A 25,286-nucleotide genomic window follows, 5' to 3' on the forward strand; every position below is an offset into this window, starting at 1 on the left:
TGGTCTAGGAGGTTTGTGAGTTCCATAATTGAAAAAACATCAATTTTATACACTATTAACTTCTTACGTTATGACGTTAGAAGTTCACAACTCTCTAGATGTCATAACCTTGATTCACCCTTACTCTAAACGTCTCTTTACTCTTGTAAATTATAATTTAAGATTTGGTTTGGTGGTTATTTTGTCTTTTCAATAAGTTAAAATAAAAAAGAAAGTCAACGCGAATAATAGTCTCAAAAGCAGTTACATTATAGAAATTTCATCCAACAATTTGTGCAGAAAGAGTCAACAACTTTAGAAAGGAGAAAAAGATCAACTAATTGTTCGAGTCTAAATTATAAGTCGTGGATGATGCATAAGGGAGTGGGAAATCTCATTTCACATAAACTGGTAAGAAGGGGGAAAAAATCAATTTAATGAGCATGGAGTATATTTAACCATTCATCGAACATGGTGAGATTTACATTTCTAACAAAAGTATATAAACAAAAATTCCCAAACCTTAATTTAATTCAAGATAAGGTAGTATATAACGCAAACTAATCAAAAGTTTGATCGGATGAAACAAAAAGTTTAAACTAAGTTCACACATGTAAAAGCAAGGCAGATCCTGTTCCCCAGGCCCCCAAAAGTTTAAACTTCTTCATATTTATCTTTACACTGTTCGTTTAGAATCAGGGGAACTAATCAAACTATCATCTCGAACCGCCGTCAATTGCTTACAAGACAAATTACAAAAAAAGTTCGTCGTCATCCACCCTCCAAACCCAGATTTATTCTTCTTCAACTTACAAGTCTTCTCATCATCTTCACTCGTGCACTCTTTGTACGCCGCAAGAAAAGGGTCTTCAGCGCCCCCATCTTTCTGCAGCTTCTTGTTGCCCTTTCTCGCCGGAGTACATGGCGGTGGCTGCAGCTGCTTCTTCAACGGATCGTCGCCGTCACAGAAGCCGTGGGGTGGCGCCACCGCTGCTTTGCACACCCCGGGCTTATTTTCCCACGAGAAAGCCACTCTACCTCTTGAATGGGTTTTGTTGTTGCAGGCCATTGCTCAATGTTGATCGGATTAATTTTGGGCGTTTTGAAACGAAAGATGGCTTTGTTTGTTTTGGGTTAGTGGTTTTATAGGTGAAGGCCTTTGTATTCGATTGGTTTTTTATGTATATTTTCCTTTTTGTCCCAAACGGCAAAGGATTCGCTAAGGACAGTAAGATGAAGGAGTGGTGGCTCTGTAGAAAACTAAATATTAAGCCTTAACTGGCCATCAACGTCTAACTTTCAAGTTCATAAGATAAAATACAAATTTACTTAAACATGATACAATGGTATAGTTTTGTCATTATTAACCAATGTCTTTAATTTATTATTTATTTTCTAAACTAAAAAACGTCTTGAAGCTCATAAGAGCTAACCTTACATCTCAACCACGACTACGTACATGTTTTTTAGCTCATCTATTGATTTTACTAATATTGCTTGGTTAAGGCCATAACTATACTGCCACGTATTTGTTGTTGGGGATCCTTCCGTGTATGCATAGTGATTTGTTATTGTTTGCTTCATTGCCTAATTCACATTCATTTTTAATTTCATCTAGAAAGTATCTCGTGTCTGTTGAGATTCAAAATAACAAGTAATATTTTATATATGAATCATGTTTAGATTATTGAGAGGTATATAAACAAAGTTTATGAATTGAATGATTGGCCAAGTTTGTATTAATTGATCTTCACTGAATGTATAATAGCTTATATGGTTGGAACATTAAATTCTGAAACTTTCAAACACGAACAATCTCTTATTCATCTATTACAAAAAAAAAAAGTGCATACCCATAAAATGCAATTATACGAACACTCCATTTCAATCAGCACCAAAATCCTACGAACAAATCAAATTTTAATTAATGAACATCATAATATGTTTACAGAAACTCGTATGAAAAAATAAAGAAGCAGTAATCTGCAATTTGCTTTGGCTTGGTTGTTCAACCCAAAATTAGCTATAAATCTTCCTTAAAAAAATAAATTGTTGACGAATTCAAAGACATAGGGAAGAGACAAGGTGGGGAGTGGACTCGGTAGAGACGAGACAAACAAGCAAAGCCATATACTATACAATATGATTTACATTCATTTTCCATCTAATGAAAACAAAAACACATCTCTTAATCAATTCTCCAATATGCCATTTATATTTTATAATATGTTTTTCTTATATTTTAAAATTCCTTAAAGTCTTTTCCCATACCATTATTTCTTAAATTCAATCAAGACCGTGCTTTTCATCTGTATTGTATATGCGTTATTATAATTTTTTTTCATTTATTAATAGAATTTTTAGTTGCATTATGAACGATTGTTTCATTGAACAAACAATTGTATAGTTTCATCTTGAATATTCATCGAACAAAAATTTAGTTTTGTTTAGATTAGTTGTTACATACTTTTAGGAGCATGCTACTTGGTGACCTTCTTGCTCTAACACTTCTCTTTTTGTTTATTGATTATATCTATTTTATATAATCAGTAAGTACATTGAAGGTGTCTAGGGTAAGTATGGAACAACAATGAGTATAAAGTTATGAAGTTTATAAGACTGTAAACTTATAATAAGTTGATAAAATACAAAATTGATGTTTTTTTAAAATGTTATGGAAATCATAAACTTCTTGAATCAAACCATAAGTGAAGTTTGAACATAACTCTCTAATTTATTTTAAACTTAAAAATAAATACATTATGTTACATTACATGTGATCATTTTCAAGTCAGTCAACCATCCAAATTCATACGTTAATACATAAACATGTATTATATTTTTGAGGATCATGTTCGAAGGTAACTTTTATTATTAAAAGTAGGATGATAAACTTTGTTTGTTTGTTCATTCATTGGGACTTTAGGAGCTCAAACAAATGAGAAAGGGCCAATGTGTCACGGCAGTTTCTGATTTGACTACCTCCATATATTTAATATGCTTCGTTACTCACTAAGAGGAACTAAAGACTTTTAACATTATATTTATTTATCTTGCAATAAAAGGAATAAATAAATAAAGATGCCGTGCACTACAAACCTTTTAATTTTAGTTCAATGTTTTTATTATTTATTTGAATTTCATTTTCTTTTATAGATTGTACATATCCTAAATTTAAAGATAAATATTTTAGGGGCAATAGGCAAGTATATATAGCATTGTGTTATAAATAATTGCTTATATTGGTAAAATATGGAAAAATTATAAGATAATCCATTTATTCTATAATCACAAAGTTAATCTCGAGCATCCCATTTCCCTATAAAATAACAAAACTAAAAAAACAAAATAATAGACGAGGCATATGAATCACATCAATGACCATATGAAGTTTAAATTAGTTACTACCAAAATCCATCCACTCTCTGATCAATTTAAGTCTCTCCCTATGTATATTATAAATAATTTAATTTATTTTTGTCATCTATAACAATTCTTTCCTAAAATAAATATGTCATCAAACAATATCATCTATAATTTACTAAATTTTGTTATGATTACAAGTAATTTTGAATATATTATCTTTGGTGGATACAAGTAATTTTGAATATATTATCTTTCGTGGATATACTTGCAATAACCTAACTTTAATTCAATTGTATTACATTTAAATTTACAAATATCATTTTTATTTGGTTGCTAGAAGTGTTTTATTTATAATTCTTTTGGTTTGCTATCTACACTTTATAAATGTTTTAAAACTAAAAATTGTAATTGGTAGCTTTTTTTTAAGTAATATTGACAGTGGTTTTAAAATTTCGCAAATATGACAGCAATTTTTTTAAAATAATTTTAATATTAAATTTGTTATTGTTCTCAAAACTATCATTCAATTCAATAGCATACTTATTCTCTCGTTTTTTTTAGAATTTTTTATAACATATATGATACACAATCTCATAATTATGTAAATAGGGTAAAATTTTACTCTCATTCTTGACAGTATTTTTCATCATAAAATTTTTATTATTTACAAACCATCTTTCATAGTTTTCATTCTCACACTTTTTAAAGTCATGGTCATCATTTTCTTATGTTATCTGCAATTCGTTATTCCTCGTTCTACTTCTTCCGATAAATTTTAATTGGTTATCGAGATCAGTTAGAACGTCTTCTTTTGTTAACTGTTTGTCAAGTCGTTCAAAACTCATATAAGGATTAATAAAATTTCGATTTCATCCCAATGGTTCAAGAGTTTAGTTAACTTTCGTATTTTTCAACGATTTGAATTATTTTTTAAGTTTTATTTTTTTATTTTGAAGTGATGTACCGCTATAGTGCTATTAGGAATCCACTAATTACTTTCTTTTGTATTGTATTAAATTATTTTAATGTATCAATTGTATATTAATTAGGATACGTTTTACTTTATATACTTATATTATATGTATTTGTTGATCGATATATTTACTCATGATTTTAATTTTTTCAATAATTTTACAGTTATAGTTAATTATACAATAAAATTTGCATGAAATATATGAGATGTGTATCGGTAACTAGGACATTAGTGTCATTTTTACAAACAATAAATATATATGTTATAGATTTAATTATTATAACCGTAAAAATGAAAACAAATACAATTGAAGTGTACTTGAAAAGTTTTTCTTATTTGAAAAAAAAAAGAGTGAACATTGTAGAATACGGGAAACACTATTATTTAGTTATTTTCAAAATAGAAACACACGTACACATAGGCTTCTATAAAGATAAATAAAATAAAATATATACATTAAAACAAAAATAGAGATGAAGCGAAGCACTTACGTGATAGCGAAAAAAGTACTCTTCTTATAATATTGGGACGTTTAGCACCATTTGTGGCGGAAGCACCATTAATCGACCGGCTGTTCCTACATTTCTTGTAAGCTTCAACAAAAGGATCCGTCTTCTTCGAATCATCCGATTTACAGCACCCGAATCCAAAAGACGATGCAGAGCCGTCGGAATAAGCTTCAAGCCACAGAAAATCCTTCGCCATTCTCGCACTCTCCGCCCTGCAACGTGGAGGAGAATAGGTAATCAGCCCACTGTAGTCGCCGGAAAGTCTAGCACTCTCCGATCGGCATGGTGGCGAAGGCAATTTCAACATAGTTGCCTCGATTTCGAACAAGCTTGCGGTAGGGCTTGGTTGCGATTGCGGCTTCGGAACGCCGGGCTTGGCTTCCCAAGAGAAAGGAACGTTGGTTTTCGTTGGAAGGAATTCGAAATCAATCTCTATTGGACGAGAACTGGCCATGGCGATTGAAGAACGAGTGCGAGTTGGATTGTATTTGATGGATTTCTTTGTGTTTAAATATGTAAAAAATGGGCATTTTGGGGGAAATCGAATGCTGATTATCTGCAGAAGAAGATATCTATATTAGCCATCGGCAGCTGTAATTGGGCTTTCAAACGTACAGAAATTGATAGTTGATGAACTTGTTGTAACGAACCGAAATTAACGAATCCAGTATTTTGAGCATGTGGTTTCAGTGCCAAGTTATCCATTTTTTTAAGGGAATTTCTCTTTAAATGACACTCAAATATTTATAACGCTCTATTTTGCTATGATGTTACTAAATATTTTTAGTTTAGGTTAAATTACACAAAATGTCCCCAATTTTTATAAATTTGTGTAAAAAATATCTATAAACTTCTATAATCTTTAAAAATACTTTAAACTTTAAAAATGACGGGTATTATGGTAGAGTTGTAAAAGCTCTAAACTGAGGAGAGAGATTATCGTAGGAAACATAGTTGCAAATGGGGTGTTTAGTACAAGACCTGCTACCTTTTCTCAGAGCAATGAGAATGTCAAGAGAGGAATCATACTCATCTGGTTTTCTTGTATGACCCTGTTCCGCTTCATTATTACGGGTTTCCTATTCTGACCTCAATCTCATCACCACTGTCCTTTTCTTCCACGTTTTCAAGAACAACAACATTAGACCTGCCATTCTCACTTATCATATTCTTAGTACAGGGTTCAGTAGGGTTTTCCATACCTTGATCTCGAGGAGGTTCAGAGTCTTGGACTGGAGCCGGCGGCTGACTAGTAGGGGAACCGACTTCCTTTTTGTGATTCCTCCTGTAATACGTTTTCCAGGGGACTTTGTTTGTGGGTAGGACTATGGAATGAGGACTGATTGTTAGACACGACACTAGGAGTGGGTTTGATAAATTCAAAGGTGTTGTTAGACTCTTCACTCACACTCTCCCCCTGAAGATGGCTAACGGGAAAGTAGGGTCAGTCATCACAGAAAGTAACATCCATAGTGACAAAGAGTATTTCCTGGATGGCAGGTGAAAACATTTATAACCACATTGGTGAAGGGGATACCCAACAAACACACATGCCTGAGCCCGGGGGGTAAATTTGGTTTGATTAGGGCCAAAATTATGGACATAAGCGGTACACCCAAACACACGAAGAGGAACCTCAGAAACATGACGAGTCGATGGGTAGGACTCCTTAAGACAATCTAAGGGAGTTTGAAGATGAAGAATACGAGAAGACATTCTATTGATTAAATGAGCTGCTGTAAGAATAGCATCTCCCCACAAGTATGAAGGAAGGGAAGTAGAAAGCATAAGGGAACGGGCTACTTCCAGAAGGTGACGGTTTTTTCGCTCGGCCACTCCATTTTGTTGAGGAGTGTAGGCGCACGAGTTTTGATGAACAATCCCCTTGGAAGCAAGAAATTCACTAAGGTTATGGTTTTGGAATTCTCGACCATTATCACTCCGAAGAATAGCAATTTTTTTATGGAATTATGTTTCAATGGTGTGATAGAAATTTTGAAACATAGAGGAAATCTCATATTTATCAGTGATAAGGTAGACCCAAGGTAAGACGGGTATGATCATCAATGAAGGTTACGAACCACCGTTTTCCAGATGAGGTTGTTATCTTGGATGGTCCCCAAACATCACTATGAACAAGAGTGAAGGGTTAGGTTGGTTTGTATGGTTGTGAGGGAAAAGAGACTCGATGTTGTTTGGCATGAATACACACATCACAAGATAAGGTAGCCATCTAAATTTTAGAGAAGAGATGTGGAAATAAATGTTTCATATATTGAAAATTAGGGTGACCTAAACGAAAATGCCACAACATACAATCTTGTTCAAAAGTACTGAAATAGGAAGATAAGAGACTAGTCCTAGAAATGCTACTAGAAGAGGTAGAGTCCCCTACTATGCCGGGCAGTGCCAATCATCCTCTCATAGCTCAAGTACTAAAAAGAGACAAAATCAAGTAAGAAAATTACTTTGCAGTTTAACTCATGAGTGATCTTGCTTATCGAAAGCAAATTATAAGATAGTTTTGGCACATGCAAAACATTATGTAAGGAGAGCCCTGCACAGGGAGAAATCTTTTCCTTTCTAGCAACGGGGGCCAAGGAGCCATCTGCAATTCTAATTGTCTCGTTCCCAGCACAAGGAATGTAAGACACAAAATGTTTAGAGGACCCAGTCAAATGATCGGTGACACCAAAATCCAGAATTCATGGGTTCTTCCCATCAATACTAACAAGACTAAAGGAGTGAGGTATACCTGATTGGACAATGGCACTTAAAGTGGCAAGACTGAGATCAGTTTGGTTTTTGTGTGGATCAGATTGTTGAGGAGGTTCAGCAGACTCACTCACATACGTCTGCCCTGTGTTATGTTTGTTGTTGGAAGGACGTTTCTTACCTCTTGGGGGACGACCATGTAACTTCCAACATTGTTCTTTGGTATGTCATTGTTTTTTGCAATGCTCGCAGACAGAAATTGGTTTTCCATTATGCTTGTTACTACTACTGTTAGAAGACCTTGCACTAAAAGCAGCGGAGTCAATAGTATAGGTTGCGAAAATATTCATAGCGCTTGTGCGATCTTCCTCGAGGCGGATTTTAGAACAAACCTTCATCAGGAAGGGAATCAGTCTTTGGCCTAGTATACGCCCTCAAACTACATCAAACTTAGGATTAAGACCAAAAAGAAAGTCATAAATCCTGTCATTCTTTTCAATTCTCGACTATTGCACACCATCAGTGGGTCACGCCAGACTAGTTCTCTGCATAGGTCCATTTCTTACCATATAAGAGAAAGCTTATTGAAAAAGGATGTGACATCCATGGTTCCTTGCTTGCATTCATGAACTTGCTTTCTCAGCGTGTATAGACGAGAGGCATTCTGATGTTTTGAGTAAAGTGTCTGGGTCGTGTCCTAAATATCCTTGGTTGTTGCAGCAAACAATAACGGCTTGCTAATTTGAGGTTCCATACTGTTGATCAATATGGATCGAATAATAGAGTCCTTTGCCTTCCAATATCGTTCATGTGGGTCGCCCGGTAGGGGACGAGGTATTTCCCCTGTCAGAAAGCTAAATTTTTGTCGTCCTTCGAGGACCATCTTTACTGACTGAGACCATGAGAAATAGTTGTTGCCATTCAACTTTTCTCCTGAAAGATGATACATGGAAGACTGAGCCACCGTATTAGTCACATAAGGAGAGGATAAATTAGGGAACGAGTTTACCGGATTCTCAGAATACATCGGTAGAGAAATATTGGATGTCGTCCCTAAGGTAGCCTCAAGTGCTGCTATCTGTTGTCGAAGCCCTTCCAGTTGTTGATGAACTATTCCCGAGGAAGCTTGCACGTTACGGTTGGAATGTGCTGAAGATTCACCAACCTCAAATGTTGAGTGAATTTGAGAGTTTTTAACATCAGAATGGTAGCTAGGATCATTGGGTGGCTAGACATACAGATTTGATGGCAGAAGCGATGGTGGCCGATCGTAATTAGATGACAGAACATAAATCGGAGCGTTGGAAGCAATATAGGCCGCAGATGAAGAAAATGGTTGGACAGATGGGATGGTCGGCGCCGTTTGAGAACGAAAACCAGGCGCGTGGTGGTCCGACGGTGACGCGGAAGACTGCGAAAATGACGAAAAATTATTTTCTGACGTTTTCTATAGTCGGCTTAATAATTCATCCATGGCATCACCCATTCGAGCATCGACGACAACAGCTACAACGGCACTAAAATTGATGGCTGTCCCTTCTGTTTGATTTTCAGTGGTTTGGTTTTTTGGGGTTTCTATGGTGTTTTCATTGTCCCGCTTTGATACCATATTGAAAGGAGAGACAACGAGTTCACACCAATTTAAGTGGAAACCCGAGTAGCGAGAGAAAAACCACAATTGTTTGTTGTTATTATTTTCTAATGAATAAAATAATAGGTACAGTGGAGAATAAATAGAGTATACAATGGAAAAAAAAAAGAAAACATTTAGGAAAATAAGGAAAACATTCCCATAATTTTTCCATAATTATTCTAGGATTCTAACAAGGAAAAAGCCTAGAAAAAAGAAAAGAATTCCAACAGAAAGCTTAGACACATTTTAAACTCTTTGTAGGATGACTTAAAACTAAGTTCGTTGCACTTACGTACTTCGTTGCCATTTTGGGTCTTGAAGTGCTTTTTTCACACTTTTTGAAATTTTGGTAGGTTGTGAGTTACAAACTTACACTTAAGCTTTATTAGGTCGTTTTGAAAGTTCAAGTAATTTTTAAACACGTTTTGAACACCTTTTAGGTTGGGGTTTGAGACTAAGTTTGTTGCACTTACACAATTGGTTGCCATTTTGGGTCTTGAAGTGCTTGGTTCACACTTCTTTAACTTTTTGGTAGGTTATGAGTTACGAACTTACATGTAAGCTTTTTTAGGTCGTTTTTAAAGTTCAAGTGATACTTAGACACATTTTGAACTTTTTTATGTTGGTTTGAAACTAAGTTAGTAAGTTTGTTGACCTTACCCACTTGGTAGCCATTTTGGGACTTGAAATGTTTTTTTCACACTTTTTAAACTTTTTGGTAGGTTATGAGTTACCAACTTACACTTAAGCTTTGATAGGTCGTTTTGAAATTTCAAGTGATACTTAGACACGTTTTGAACTCTTTTTAGGTTGGTTTGAAACTAAGATTGTTGACCTTACCCACTTGGTTGCATTTTGGGTCTTTGAATGCTTTTTCTACATTTTTTAAACTTTTTGGTAGGTTATGAGTTACGAAATAACTCTTAAACAATGCAAAATTGTAGCTATATGCTCTGACAAACCTTATTCTATAGTTCTGGATTTTGTTTTGTAGGATGAGATGATGTTATCTCCTTTTTATTGAATTTCGACAGTTCCAAACGCAACATGTCTATGTAAAGATACTGATAGTATCATATTTTATTGACTTGAATGTACAGATTACAATATCAAATAATCACAAAAAAAAGATTCACACACTCCTATTTCTAAACCTTAATCTAATAAGAACATATCAGAACAAGGCAAACGAAGTATGAGAAAACTCCTAACAACATAAACGACCAAACTTATTAAATAAACTTGACATTGATCCTCTGCTTCTCTCGAACTGAAAGACGGCAACCTCTCCTAATCTGGGATATTTTTCTCCTCCCCTCTTTTCTCCCTTTTAATTTACTTTACTCACTGTCGATTGTGAAAGATCTTCCCCGATATTCTCTCCCCCTATAATCTCTGTTGTAATCTTGCGTGGATTGATATTTATGTTATTATTATTTTTTCTACTATATTTAAAAATATCGGTGGCCTAACATCACTCTCCTCCAAATCCACCTCGTCCTCAAGGTGGAAATCAGGGAACTGTTGTCTGAAATCATTGCAGTCTTCCCAAGTGGCTTCGTGTGGAGATAATCCCTTCCAACTGACCAGTACCACCCAGTCTTTTGTGGCTGGATTCTTTCTATACCCATAGATCTCTTCCGGCAGAGTCAGCCATTCATGTTTTTCATTTATAAAATGAACCAACTGGTGTACTTGTTGATGATTTCCAAGTGCCCTTTTTAACTGAGACACATGGAAAAATAATTTTAAATGGTTAGAAAAGCAAAATATAAAAATTTGAAAAATAAATAAATGAAACAATGTCATAGATGTCCCTACCCAATCTGAAAAATACAATTGTTCAAGTAAAACTCAAATAGCTGAAATTAAATAACATATGCTACATACAATTAAAATCTATGAATTTTTTTTTCTAAAAACATAAAAATTAGAAAATTTGCCATTAATGGGAAGGTTCACCCATACGTGCAAAATTGCAAATATCTGCAAATGATTTTTTTTTCTTGGACTTCGACTGATTATTTCATTATTTCATTTGAAGCCCTAACGAAAGTTTGAAATCCATTTGAAACCATATGTTCATCTTCTTAAAAGATTTTTTCGGAAGCACATATGGACATTCCACTATTGTTCCAAATCTCTTCCTCTTATTCAGCCGTTTTACTTTGCATTGCTTTCATAAACACATATGGACTTTGACCGCTTTACTTTGCACTGCCTTTGAAATAATTTTGCACGCCTTACTTCATATTCAATTAAGATTCTTGTTTTAAACATACATTATTTTTTTAAAAAAATTATGATCCATTTTTTTGTAGAAAAATTATATACATAATTTTAGTTCTCAAACTTTATTTGAAATTTGAAAAATATTTGTAAAGTGATAAATTCGAATCAAATCATTTTATGTTGTTAAATTTAAAGAAATCAAATGATTATAAATTAATTTTTAAAAAATTAAAAATTTGTTTTTAAACGTCCAACTTTTAGAAAAGATAGTTGACAATTAAATAAAAATACAAATCAAGAGAAGTTGCAAACACAAAGTTTTCCTCTTATACAAGTACACGTAGGTGTTATTGAACATGTGACAATTGACGAGGTTTTTTTTAAAAAAAGTTATTATTTCATAAATCACTACCAAAAAGCTATCATTCAAGGATGTATTTTCTACTAGTGGTTATTGTTCGGTTGTTGTTTGTATGGACCTTCGAATATGTTATGGGTAGATATATCCATTAGACAATCAACAATTATTATATATCAAATTGAAACGTTGATGAAATGTAAAAACAAATACATCTATGAAAGCTTACAAGAACTAAAATAAATAAATAAATAAAAATTAAAAAGAGATAAATAAAAGAAAATGTTTACCTTGAAACTATTGGATTAGAAACATGCCATCAAACAAATATATTTTCTCGGTTGAATGCTATCCAATTTGTGTGCAAACTTGCAAAGTAGAAAAATGGATGTTTATAGCCGTCTAAAACTCAACTAATTGATGCTATTTGAGAATTTATAAAAGTTTGTTAATTATATTAGTTAACCGATTTAGTTATTAATTCAATGCATTAAAAGTTGGATAGACTTTTGGGCTTCCTTAAGCTGTAGAATTGTTCGTCAGTTACAAATTTACTATTAGTATAATTATTTAGTAAGGTATTTATAAATCATCTATTTTTTTTCGATTAGCATAGCTTCAAATAAAACAGGATAAAAGAAGAAAATTAATTATTGATTATTTTCATTTTAGAAGTTGGATGGACTTTCGATTGTCTTGAACTATGAGTGGTTCATAAATTACAATTAACCTAATAAATTCATAAGTTATTTATAAAACTATCTTATTTATTCTTCCATTACCATAAATATAGAAAAGTCAAAAGTCAAAATTGTCACCAATGCACTAATAGAAAATAATATAATGGAATGGCAAAAATGTCATAAAAAAATTATACTCATCCAAGTTTTTATATAAACTACAGATTATTAGATCTTTTGAATTTCAAATACACATAGAAACCGGTCTTTAGATCTAAGAACAATATATATATAAATTACCACTTACTTTTTAATTAAACAAATATTTGAAAACAGCATTTCATAAATTTATTTCTTCCTTTTCAACAAATGTCTAGGTGAGGTCATACCCATATTGTTTAATCAGTTGGGATAAGGTGTCTAACTCCTCAACATTTGAATGTCAATCAAATTTGTAAAAAATTAATTACAAGAGTGGATGCATTAAACATATGACTTCTTGGTTATTTGGTATAAAAATCATATCCACTCAAGATTATTTAAGAAAAGTTATCAATAAAATAAAATTTATTCCGACTAGGAATATATACACATTTGAGCAATGAACATATTTTTTATATTTTACGTCCAAAATTGTTTATATTTATAATTAATTGGAAAAAAGATCCAAAATGGGTATTAATAAAAGTATTGAATTATACTATAATATGGTTATATTTTCATTCCAACACTGTTCTTCCATTACCTTCTATGGTTGGGCAGACAAGTCGACTAAAATTAAATATTTTTACTCCAATTGTAATTTTTATTCTTTTAATAGAACTTAGAGAATTTAATATTATTTATATAATATTGGGCTTTAAATTTGAAAATTTTAGAATTAGGCCCAATAACAATAATGGGTCCATCAGCCCAACCTAAAAAGAGTAGCAATGCTGTATTTAAATACCGATTATTTGACCTATGAGTTACCAGCATTCGACATGGCACCTTGTGTTTTTGCTGAAAATCTCCTCATACCTGTAATGTCAAAGCCGTAAAAAAGTAAGTTCCCCACATTCCACACTACTTTTCCTTAATTTCTCCTGTTCTTTTGAACCACTGTAAACTCTTTATATCGTTTTCATTGAATAATCCACTCTCTAGGGTGTGTTTTGTCTGCGTTTTAGGGTTTTAGGTCTAATTCTTTAAATTGGATTAATTCATTTTTTTTGTATAATTTACACAGCTCCTTTTTCTTTTCTTTTGGTTTTGTTCCTAATCTTTTGGTTCTTTATTGCTGATTGAAGCTTCTTATCGAAACCCCATTTGATAAAGCGTTGCCTTTAATCTTTGTATGCATTGATGATTGATTTATAATGTTTCTTGTCCAGAATTGGAAGTTGAAAAGAAAAAAAAAACTATACGTGATAAAATCTTTGGAGCCAACAAGGTTGAATATGAGTACTACTAGGATGGACAATAACAATGATCAGTGTAGGGGAAGAAAGATTTTTGTTGGTGGCTTATCGGCTGAACTAACTGAGGAGGAGTTCAGAAGTTACTTTGAAAATTTTGGTCAGATAACTGATGTAGTTGTGATGCATGATAGTGTAACCAATCGCCCTAGAGGATTTGGATTTGTCACATTTGAATCTTTAGAATCTGTTGACTCAGTTCTGCAAAGGAACTTTCATGAACTGAATGGGAGGCGTGTGGAGGTGAAGAGAGCTATCCCAAAAAAGGGCAACTACAATGGTGTTCATATTCCCAATGCTAGAGCAGCAAAAAGTCCACTTCTTAATGGTAATAGGAATGTTCCTTTCCCTTACCCTTATTATGGTTCGGGTTATCCAATTTATCCCGGTTTTACACATTTTCCACATTATGGAGCAGCAGTTGATTCGTATGGTTCTAACTTCTATGGGAATTGGTTTCCCCCTGGTTCTGCTAACATAGCTTCAGATGGATGGTGGCATGGACCTAATTTTTTTAGTGTTGGGATGTTACCTCCACTTTGTAGAAATTCTTTAATGCATCCAAGCAAGGGGATCTATATAGGGAGCAGAAATGGAATGGCTAATACCAGAAACGGGGAGATAAAGCAGAACACGGCCGGAAAACGAATTATGTCGGCTGATGCAGCTCCATTTCAGATCAAAGACAGAACTTCTTGAAGATATTTTAACTTAAATATTTGTTATTGGATTTGCATCTTACGTAATGGCATTTGATTTGTAAATTCTGTTGGGATAGATCTATGTCTCTCATTCTTAGAATTCTTGGGATATAATTGTTCTGTGAATAAATCTCTCCTTTGGGGTATGACAATGCTTGTGAATAATTTTTGTGGACCAAGACAATGATTATGATTAATTGCTTATGGTGCACTGAAATATTGAAGGGCATCTAGGTCATGACTCTCCTAAGAATATAACAATGAGTTAATACTATTCCAAAACAATTTTATGTTAATTTTTTTATTCTTTATCACTAATTTTCTTTTAAATTAAAATAGTTTACCATTCAAATACATTTGGTTTATCTGGTTTATTGGCTGCCTATGATTCATACCTCGATAGTTAAAATCAATATCAATGAGATTCTCTGTCTTTAACAATATTATATAATTGTCTCCTTGCTATTCTTAAGTTTGTGTATTTATATAATAAGATTCTATTACGTTTACAAACCTATTGAAGTTTACGCAACTGTAACATTTACATATGAATAACGTTTTTAGGAATCATAAAAAACAATAAAACAATATACCTTAAACTTTAAATTTACATAAAAAAAAGTATAGATTTGTAGTTGCATCTATTTTTTTTAGAGTTATACAAGTTACTAAATTCCAAAATTTTGTAGGCTTAGTGATTTTAAACCATCATAGATTAATAAAAAATTGTGGTATTAAAGTTTGTTTATGGAGACATTGTTGGCTACACAACAACCTTTGTTTTCAAATGATAATATTTCAACTTTATTGCCATTTGAGGTTAGAGGACCTTCTAGATGGCTTGTCGGACCATTTTTGATGTAGCCTAACTAAGTTCAATTAATTATATCAAACAACTTTCATTATAATGGTTTCTTTTCTATACAAAAAGTCGGGTATTATAGTGCAAATATATAAGATGATCATTTTAAATATAACTTATTTTTAAATTTTATGTCATATATCCAGCCAATTATATAAATTAAATTTTAATGTACTGAAACAACTCATAAAATTATATTTAAGGGGTACATAGAATAAAATAAAACTATCACACATTCTATTTCCAACAAAAGTGATGTCAAGTGAATTGTGGAAATGAGAAAAAAATGTTAAATCGAGAAAATATAATCTCTAAGATAGGTTTAGAATTAGTGCTTGGATTTGATTAACAAAAGCCATAAATTTTGTTGGTGTAAAATTTTAAATTTTAAAAGAAGATTACCTAATCAAACGTTTCAACCCTATTCCATAGTCAAATAATTTAATATGTTTCTATGACTAAGTCTCAAAATTTCTTTAAGCAGAGACTTACACAAAGTGATCAAAGTATCTATAATTTAAATGGATGCATAACATCTCCATCCAATTATATTGTGACAAATAGTTGGTTATTATAGTTGATTATAATAGCTTAATCTATTTTAGTTTTAAAATAAAACAATAAATATGGTAGCAAAAAAAATAAAAAAAAAATGATACCATATACATTATAGCAACTTGATATTTTGAAATAGTCATACTTAGAAAGGACACTTGAAAAAATAGCAAAGTCGATAACTCTTTGTTAGCAGACAACCTTTTCAAATTGTCGATATTATATTTGTAATTAAAAAAAAAAAGATCACGGACAATTTTCCTAATTAGAAACTAGAAAATAATATTAACTGCAAATTGTTATTATAACGTTAAATTAGTGGCTTGATTATTGTAAATATGTTTGTACTGTGGAGACAACACAAGCTGCTGCCTCCGAACGTCAAGGCTGAAAGTCAGGAATGGCGGAATAGGATGGCCACACATCCCCACGATACCAAAGGACAGGCTTTTGTTTCTGTCCAAATCTCATAGCCATTGTATAAAACAGTGTTTTAAACACACAGCTACATTTCATCGTTGTTCTTGTTGGATTTTCTGTCTACACTTTTCCCTGTTGGTTTTCAAGTTGCAATTCAAAAAAAAGAAAAGCCCACTTTCTGGTTTCATCTTTAAAGATCAAAAAATAGATTTGATCCTTTGAACTGCAATGAGAAGAACACAACACAACACAACACAACACTCTGCTCATCATAGTACTGTACGAAAAGACATCAATCTCAGACCTCCCTGCTCGTCAAATCCATCAGACCTACTCTCTGCACTGACACTTTGATTAAAGCAACAAAATAAATAAAATAAGAATACAATGAAACTCCAAACCAAAATAATGGCTACAATAAAGAGATTCTTCCCATTTTAGTTACCTGACCCCCGCTTGCCTCGCTCTCTGCCCTTCATAAACTCCTTCTAGTTTTAGCAACCTTCTGTAATTGGTGAAAACCCATTGAAACTGCCTAATAATGTCTCATTTCTCTTCAGCATTAATGGGAAATTGGGTGCTTTTTATAACAGCAATTAGAAAAGAGAAGACCCATTTGATTTCTAATTTTTTAATTCTTTCCGGAACTTTTTGATTTGTGGGTTCTGTAGTTGGAGGTTGAGAGAGTAATTTAATCATAGTCCAATGTGACATAACATGTATTGTTTCTTTTATACACAGATCCCTATGTGTAGGGGGTATTTTCTCCCTTAGTTTTTTGAAGAATTTTTCCTTCTTTTTGTTTGTTTCGTATGACAGAGATTGTGAGACTATATGCATTGTTCATTTCATTTAGAAATATCCCCTCCCCTTTTCTTGCTTACAATAAACTATTCAATAACTTACTTTTATTAACAGAGAGGGAAAAATTGAAATCATGAGGTTATTTTATCTCCAATGATTGAGGTGCCTTGCTTCATCATCAGCTTGTTGCAAAAACACAAGAAACTTTTTACATAAGTAGACAACTGGAGTGAGTGAGAGAAATGGCCATGGAAGCTAGTTCTGAGCCTCAGCAACATTCTCACTACCATCACCGAGGCCAGGTAACTTCAGCAGTAGCTGTCTCTAACACCATGTCAAATAGCTTCTTAGCTTCTCACCACTACAATGGAGATTTTCTCTCTGTAGTGCCTCTCAAGTCTGATGGGTCTCTTTGTATCATGGATTCAATCAACACATCACAACCTCAAGGTTTTGTTTCTTTCTACTTCTGTCTTAAGCTTTATTGTGATGAAGCTGTTCTAAAGTAAAGTTTTTGTGTTTATTTTATCTTTATTTTTTACGCTTAGATATATTGCCAAATATCTCACCAAAACTAGAGGATTTTCTTGGTGGTGCAACTCATGGAAAAGAAACCACAGCGCTAAGCTTAGACAGCATATATTACGATCAAAACGCGGAGGTTGGTTCAGAGAGACAACATTCTTTGAATCTTCTTAACCAACAAGAGCAACAACAACATATTCTTTTTCATTCTCAGCGATATTATTCTGCAATGTATCAATATCCTGCTGAGAATCCCGACAACGAGTCTCATATTGCAAGCTATTGTTCTGAAATAAGACAAGATATGGAGCAGCGGATCAATGGGTGTTGCTTTGGGGGAATGAATTGCCAAGACTTGAAGCCACTTAGCTTGTCCATGAGTCCTGGTTCTCAATCTAGTTGTGTCACTACTCCAAGTCAAATTTCTCAACCTGGACCATCCACCATGGAAATAAAGAAAAGGGCTCTGGCAAGTCAGAAGCAGCCGGTCCATCGGAAGTCGATCGACACATTCGGACAAAGAACTTCACAGTACAGAGGTGTTACTAGGTTGTTCTAAAGCTTCTAGTATGTTATGTTTGTTTTAATATAATTCATTTAAAGTTTGTGTTTTTCTTTTTCTATGTTAGTAATGTTTTGGTAGTTCTTTCTCGTCAGGCATAGATGGACCGGTAGATATGAGGCTCATTTGTGGGATAATAGTTGTAAGAAGGAAGGTCAAACCAGGAAAGGAAGACAAGGTTATACAATTTTTAGACAATGTTTTTGTTCCTTTTCAAATCAAATGTTCTGACTTCAAATCATTTCATTGTTTCTTGTCATGTTCAACTTCATTATGGATGCTGTTTAATTCAATTGTGTGGACATCAGTTTATCTCGGTAAGCCTTTCTCGAAAAACTTTGCGGTAGGAAGTCAGTCACATGAAGTTTATTGATAATTTGAATTTCAGGTGGCTATGATATGGAGGAGAAAGCCGCAAGAGCCTATGATCTTGCAGCTCTCAAGTACTGGGGTTCCTCTACACATTTAAACTTCCCGGTATGATATGATTATAGCGTTATCGACCAGTTTTGATTTTCATAATATTTATGACGATAGTTTTTTTTTTACAGTTAAAGAACTATGAACTTGAAATTGAAGAAATGAAGAACATGAACCGCCAAGAATATGTGGCACACCTGAGAAGGTACCTGGAAGTTCGACATTATTGCTTCAGTTTGTTGCTGTTTTTCGCGCTTATCTTTGTAGATAGTATCATTGTTTTTGTTTTTGGATTTGCAGGAAAAGCAGTGGATTCTCCAGGGGAGCTTCTATATACAGAGGTGTAACTAGGTTTGTGTTTATAAGATTCAATCAATGCTCTACACGACCCTCTTTCTGCTAAAGACTTGTCTCATTTTGTTTATTAAATCAATCTTTCACATTTTTTTTTCAGACATCATCAGCATGGGAGATGGCAAGCTCGGATCGGGAGAGTCGCTGGAAATAAAGACCTGTATCTTGGCACATTTGGTATGCTGCTATTGGTATTAAGTTTCAAGCTGTTAATTCTAATTTTTTATTTTTCATATTATATGTCATCAAAGTACTGTTGATGCATATTGTTTGAATCTTTTTGTCATCTTTAGCTGTGTTCTATAAGTTTAAAACATTAGACCGATTCAATTTCTTTAGCAGCTTTGTTTATCTTATTTAGCTCATTTTTCATTACAATGATGCCAGGCACACAAGAGGAAGCTGCAGAAGCTTATGATATAGCAGCTATCAAGTTCCGTGGTGCAAATGCAGTTACAAACTTCGACACATCGAGGTACGATGTAGAAAGGATCATAGCAAGCAGTAGCCTTCTTTCGGGAGAGTTCGCGAGGAGAAAAAAAGAACACAAACCAACCAACACCATTGAACGTAAAGAACCAAAACAGAACGTCACACAAACTGACGAGGGGTTGGAAATGTCCACCAACTTAGATTGGAGGGCGGTATTCCACGACAACCTGCTACTGAATCCAAGCGCAAGTGTCGAATCCATAGACCAAAAGTCCATGACCTCAAGCAGATACGTGAATCATGTAATCGGAGTGGTCGAAACCGAAAGCTCTAATCAAGAAACTGTGAATGATTCAAGAAAGTACAAAACTCACTTCTCCAATGCTTCCTCTGTGGTTAGCAGCCTGAGCAGCTCAAGGGAAACAAGTCCTGATAAGTCAAATGGCTCATCCTCAGTATTATTTGCAAAATCCCCATTTGGAAGCAATGGAAGTAATTGGCTTCCATCACCCCAAATGAGGCTTGCTCCTATATCTTTGCCTGTTTGGAATGATGCATAAGACAAAGCTTCTTTCCATGTCTTTCTACAATGTTAGTAACATGTAATGAATTCTAATCCAAATCCAATCCATTTCAACCTTGTTTTCTTCGAATCTTTTGGCTCAAAATTCTGAGGAGGTGTTTGGACCAAAGAGTTCCTAAGTTATAAACTCTACTCCAAGAGTTCATAACTCTCCAAACTCTACAATTCTTTAGAAATCACAACTCCACTTATTGTCTCAAACTCTTCTGAAAGGTTTTGCACAGTTAAGAAAGGACTATGTAGGCGGGAAGAAGTTTCATTCAAGTAATGCAAAATAATAATTGGATGTGCTTTCTCGTTTTTTACTGGTCTTTTTTGATTTATGGGAAGTACCAATCCAGCTAAGAGCCATTGCTAATAATGCAAACAGGCCATGGCTTTGACCAAAAACCCATATTTTTATTCTCACATACCTTTTCTTCTTTCTTTTATGTGTCTCTCAATCTGCAGACCCATCATCATAGCCATTCCTGCTTTGATGGTGTAGTTTTTTTTTTCTTTAACCTGAGACTCTGGCTAAAGGCCACACAAAGTCACCACTTTTACTTTTCTTTATCCAACCAAAGATTTTGAAACAAAAGTCTCATCAAAGGAAGAAAACTTTGGCTTATTATAGGAATTAATAGCAAAGAAAAGAAAAGAAAAGAAAAAGACAACTGGTTTGCATAAGATTGTGTTTCATGTGTGCTGTTAAAAAGCAAAAATGGAATGGGGGATTTGTTGAGTATTTGAAATCCCACTTTTGCTATAATTTGTTGGATTATTAGAGGAATGGGGTCATCGCCATTTTACTTTCTTTGTGTAAACACTTGAAATTAATTTCAATTTCAAGTGGGTCTCATTGGTACGTGTGTAACTGCTAGTTCTGCACGAGTGACCAACTGCCATCTCCATTGTTTGCTAAACTGAAGTAACATTTTAAATCAACTAAGAGAACAAAGACTTAGAACTTCCACAAACTTTGTTGAACTATGATAGACATAGAATCTCCAAACCTAGTGTTTATAGGCAATTTTCAAAAGTCTAAATGATTTTTCAAGGGTGTCAAATGATTTAAGTTTTGTTCTTATCTTTCAACTTCTAAAATATACTTCTAATCTTTTTATAACATAATTGTTTTAGTTTATGAACTTTAAATAAAATTTGAAAATTTGAATTGTTTTCAAATATATAAAAAATATGATATATTTTATGGATATTTCTACTAGTCGACGAAATAAAATTAAATAGACTTTAAAATTTTATGTCAACAGTTTATGTACTAATTAAAAACAAGATGATTAATGTGATAATGAATAAATATTAAAGATAACTCTTACTTTTTTTTTAACCCTTTTTCTTTCTTTCTTTCTTTTGCTACATAACTTAGGCCCATAGATTTCCCCCCTCTTTTCTTTTTGACAATTATCAAAGTTCTCCCTTTCTTTTATTCTCATCTTTTGACCTTTCCTTTGATAGAGATCATAATTAAAACCTACCATAGGAAAAGAAACTTAAAGTCGATTTGGTAGAAAATTCAAATTTTGTTTCATGTTTTATGTTTTTAGATTCATTCATTTTAACAAGGTATGTTTTAGAGGTTATTCAAAAAAAAAAAAAAACTCTTATTGAATTTTCAAACCTTTCCGATTCTAAAAATAATTGTTTTTATTGTTTAAACTTGAATTTTATATGTTTAAAAAGCATAATTATATTAAATATATATATATATATAATTTAAAAATACAATATAAACTCAATTCTTTTTTTAGAAAAGGAAAACTCAATTTATTTTTATAAGTTTTATAATCATACAGAATAATAAATATATAAAATTTTAGGTTAAATTACAAATTTGGGTCATGTGATTTTAATATAATAGAATTTAGTTTTTATGGTTTATAATTGACATCATTTTGATTTGATAAAATCATATAAAATAGTCTCACTCGAAGAGACTATTTATTAAAGATTTTAAATCACAAGGACTATATATGAGTTTTACGAGACTCCGTATGCTAAACTCTAACTTTCTCCACTTAACTAATTTTTTAAATATAAATTATATTTATAAATAAATTAATAGTAGCTTATTGTCAGCTAAATCTGCTCGGACAGTAAGACTAGTTTTATGATTCATAAATATATTGTATGAAACACAATAACTTTTTTAAAAAACTAAAATCTAATTTTTGAATCTGTCACCCAACACATATATAAAAACATCAAATACAACTTGATTTTGATTGAATATCTTGTTTTCAAATTTCTATTATCATACTCTTTACCAAACATATCCTTATTTAAAAAAAATATATTCCACTACGTTTATAGTGAACTAAAAGATCGTTTTACCACTGGACGCTTTTAGTACTTGTATTTGTTCGTTTGTGCATATTATATAAAAAGCATAAAGTTGAAAAGTGTAAAACCTATATCAAAACTTTTGGATGATTTGAATAGAAGTCTTGAACTACACATATACTATACTTACTCAACATATATTTATCATCCTAACTTGCATTAAACTTGTAATATTGCCAACAAAGTTTTATCATCCTAATTTACATTAAACTTGTAATATTGCCAATAAAGTTTAGCTCAACTTAACTTGTACTTGACTTGACGAACAAAGATATCCCAACTACGACTCTTCCTTTATAAAGAATTTGTAATATTATTATAAATTATATTTAAAAAAAAGGTTTAGAAACCCACCACATGAAGTATATATATATATAGACATTTCAACAACCACTACATAACAAAGAAGAAGAGAAAAGGATTAGATTTTGTGTCAACAAAAGATTTGAAAAGACTCCAACATCAAAATTACTTCATATTTATCAATCTTAAATTAAATAAAAAAAAAAAAAGAGAGAGTGGAAAATGTTAAAAGATTTATCTTGAAAGCTCCATTTTTAGGTTAAATTAGTCAACCCTTAAGATTTAATTAATCATATAATAAAGGGGTTGGTTGTTTACAGGTTGGATTTAGATTTGGATTTGGATACCCATTTCCCTAATTACAAAGTCGGTGTTTTCATTGGTTTCACAATTATTAATAAATCTCCATTCTTTAAATACTAATTTCAAATTTTGTGTTATTACAGGACACAAATCTAACACTGACCTTACTAAAAATAAAATAAAATGAGAGACATTTATCAATCTATAGATTCAATTCGATTAACCATTCTTTTATATCTTTTTCTCGCATTTGCACCCTATACAAATGATGTTCTAAAAATCAAATGTAACACTAGCTAAATATTTTGTCCATTTTTTTTTTCATTTTTTTCAATAATTATCTTAAAAATAAATATCCGTTCATTGATTTTTTGGGGTTAAATTATTAATAAATCTAAGGAACTTTTGCTTTGTTTTGTTTTAGAATATAAATTCAACTATACTAGGAGAAATTTTAATTTAGAAAAAAATAACAAGAAATTTAATTAGACATTATAATCAACTTTTTTTTCTTTTAATTATTGAAGTGAGGATGGGGGAATCTGGGCTTCAGATTAGCTATAAAAAGCCCAGAAACTTTGTGGGCCCAAAGTAGGATTTTCAGCCCAGTTGATAGGCCTCGTTATTTGGTCCGAATATAGCCTATTGCTTTCCCGATCTTATTATTAGGGCCGTCACCCATGACAAACACATACAGGGCTACTAATGTAAATTAACATTTTGGATCATTTTCATAATTATATATATTATATATATACATCTTCCTTATATTGATGCAAAATAGCACAAAGAATTTACAAAAATATTATTGACCAATTAAATAATTTTTTTGGGTTTCAAAAATAGGAAAAAAAAATTATTTAAAGAAAGAATCATTAAAGACAAAATCATTACATTTGATTTTAAGGAAAATATTTTATCAAATTTTCAATTTTTTTTAAATGTAAAGTATATATGCTATTCACTTGCTATCATTTACAAGATATTAATGATAGTAACCAATAGCACAAATCTCAACAATTATTTGGACTGCAAATTTAAATTTAAAATGAAATAAGAATATTTTCCGAATTCATTTCTAAATCGAATAGGTACGTCATTGAATTAATATCGTCCATCATAATTTAAGAGTGTGCCATATGTGTATTTCATTGTCTTCATATACCATATAAGATATGAGCAATATAGCAAAAATGTAGCATTAACGAATTTTCAATTGTGGATACATATGGATCATTAGTATACTAAAACAACTGCTATTATCCACAATATAACAACTTATATAAATTTTCAATTACTATTGTTGATAGTTGTTAATAGTGATAGCTGAAAATTTGAGAATAATTACTCGCAATAGTGACGAATAGAAAGTTATCGCATATAGTTTTTATACGTGATGACAACTTTATAGCAACTATAATGATAACAACTGATAGCATTTGTTAATGGTAGCTGCTCTTATTAATAGATAGCTTATAATTTGAAAATTTTGAGAAGAAGAGAATAAAATGGTGACAAATTTTTTAACCTTTTACTAATTTTTATGTTATATATGCAATTATTTTATTTTTGTAGTATATATTTGGTTATTTTTTACATGAATGTCATAAATACTCCTAATCAAAATATAACATTAGCGAGATATTTTACCTCATTTTAGACCTCAATAACAATAATAAACTAATATTAGACTACTCTTTAAAAAGGTTTAAAGCTTTACATATGAAACCAATGCAGTAAAACCCTCCCATGAAACTTAAACAAAATTAATGTAGGTATACCAGAAAACTTTCAGAACTTTTCATCATTATTAATCATAATAGTCGACCTTGAAAAATATTGCCAAATTATTAGTTTACTAATTAATGCATGCAATACAATACATAAATTAGTAATAGTTTTTACTTTTTAGCCTAGGAAAAGTTTGTATAGAAATTTATATTGCTCATGTAGACTTGGTGATCCCGGTAGCATGTGTTATAGGCTACTCTTGTTTTGCCAAACCCTCAACACTTTGAAATTTATGTATGTAACTCAAAATCATATATTATTGGTATCGGATTGAACATAAAAATATTACATACCTCTATTAATTTGATATGTTACCTAGTTTCTACTTAATTTGAGTATTATAGCATTGTTAGATTTGTTATGTTGACTTTTATATTAGTAAAAAAAGATAAAGATCATTAGGTATATGGCACATACCAAGATTTG

The 25,286-nt window shown here is 32.1% G+C and overlaps 3 protein-coding genes across 5 annotated transcripts; 2 read left to right on the top strand and 1 right to left on the bottom strand.

Annotated features, from left to right (window-relative positions):
* Positions 1 to 1,714: 1,714 nt before the first annotated feature.
* On the bottom strand, positions 1,715 to 5,541 carry LOC101203728. The gene is made up of 2 exons (XM_004141250.3): positions 4,810 to 5,541; positions 1,715 to 1,881 (listed from the first exon to the last, which is right to left on the bottom strand). The coding sequence occupies exons 1-2, from the start codon at positions 5,279 to 5,281 to the stop codon at positions 1,868 to 1,870; spliced, it is 486 nt and encodes a 161-aa protein (XP_004141298.1). The 5' UTR covers positions 5,282 to 5,541; the 3' UTR covers positions 1,715 to 1,867.
* A 7,871-nt stretch (positions 5,542 to 13,412) lies between these two features.
* Positions 13,413 to 14,899, top strand: LOC101211898 (RNA-binding protein 1). The gene is made up of 2 exons (XM_004141364.3): positions 13,413 to 13,489; positions 13,819 to 14,899. The coding sequence occupies exon 2, from the start codon at positions 13,885 to 13,887 to the stop codon at positions 14,599 to 14,601; it is 717 nt and encodes a 238-aa protein (XP_004141412.1). The 5' UTR covers positions 13,413 to 13,489; positions 13,819 to 13,884; the 3' UTR covers positions 14,602 to 14,899.
* Positions 14,900 to 16,895: 1,996 nt separating this feature from the next.
* Positions 16,896 to 20,420, top strand: LOC101212143 (AP2-like ethylene-responsive transcription factor ANT). 3 transcript variants are annotated; one of them, XM_011655857.2, is made up of 10 exons: positions 16,896 to 17,694; positions 17,793 to 17,905; positions 17,984 to 18,318; positions 18,427 to 18,509; positions 18,640 to 18,648; positions 18,720 to 18,808; positions 18,883 to 18,956; positions 19,052 to 19,102; positions 19,206 to 19,282; positions 19,493 to 20,420. In XM_011655857.2, the coding sequence occupies exons 1-10, from the start codon at positions 17,487 to 17,489 to the stop codon at positions 20,095 to 20,097; spliced, it is 1,644 nt and encodes a 547-aa protein (XP_011654159.1). In that variant the 5' UTR covers positions 16,896 to 17,486; the 3' UTR covers positions 20,098 to 20,420. The 3 variants fall into 3 exon arrangements, with proteins under 3 accessions (XP_011654159.1, XP_004141413.1, XP_031739556.1); XM_031883696.1 differs by having other exon boundaries at positions 16,898 to 17,546; positions 17,632 to 17,694; positions 17,793 to 18,318; XM_004141365.3 differs by having other exon boundaries at positions 17,793 to 18,318.
* The last annotated feature ends 4,866 nt before the right edge of the window (positions 20,421 to 25,286 follow it).

The sequence above is a fragment of the Cucumis sativus genome, chromosome 4 (assembly GCF_000004075.3).
Source record: "Cucumis sativus cultivar 9930 chromosome 4, Cucumber_9930_V3, whole genome shotgun sequence".
Lineage (NCBI taxonomy): Eukaryota > Viridiplantae > Streptophyta > Magnoliopsida > Cucurbitales > Cucurbitaceae > Cucumis > Cucumis sativus.

What these genes read in the sequence shown, in the direction of transcription:
- LOC101212143 (XM_004141365.3), top strand. Translation starts at nt 17,487, where the DNA reads ATGGCCATGGAAGCTAGTTCTGAGCCTCAGCAACATTCTCACTACCAT. An exon ending in CTACACATTTAAACTTCCCG is followed by an intron (nt 18,809 to 18,882) that starts GTATGATATGAT and finishes TTTTTTTTACAG; the next exon opens with TTAAAGAACTATGAACTTGA. An exon ending in TATGTGGCACACCTGAGAAG is followed by an intron (nt 18,957 to 19,051) that starts GTACCTGGAAGT and finishes TTGGATTTGCAG; the next exon opens with GAAAAGCAGTGGATTCTCCA.
- LOC101203728 (XM_004141250.3), bottom strand. Translation starts at nt 5,281, where the DNA reads ATGGCCAGTTCTCGTCCAATAGAGATTGATTTCGAATTCCTTCCAACG.
- LOC101211898 (XM_004141364.3), top strand. Translation starts at nt 13,885, where the DNA reads ATGAGTACTACTAGGATGGACAATAACAATGATCAGTGTAGGGGAAGA.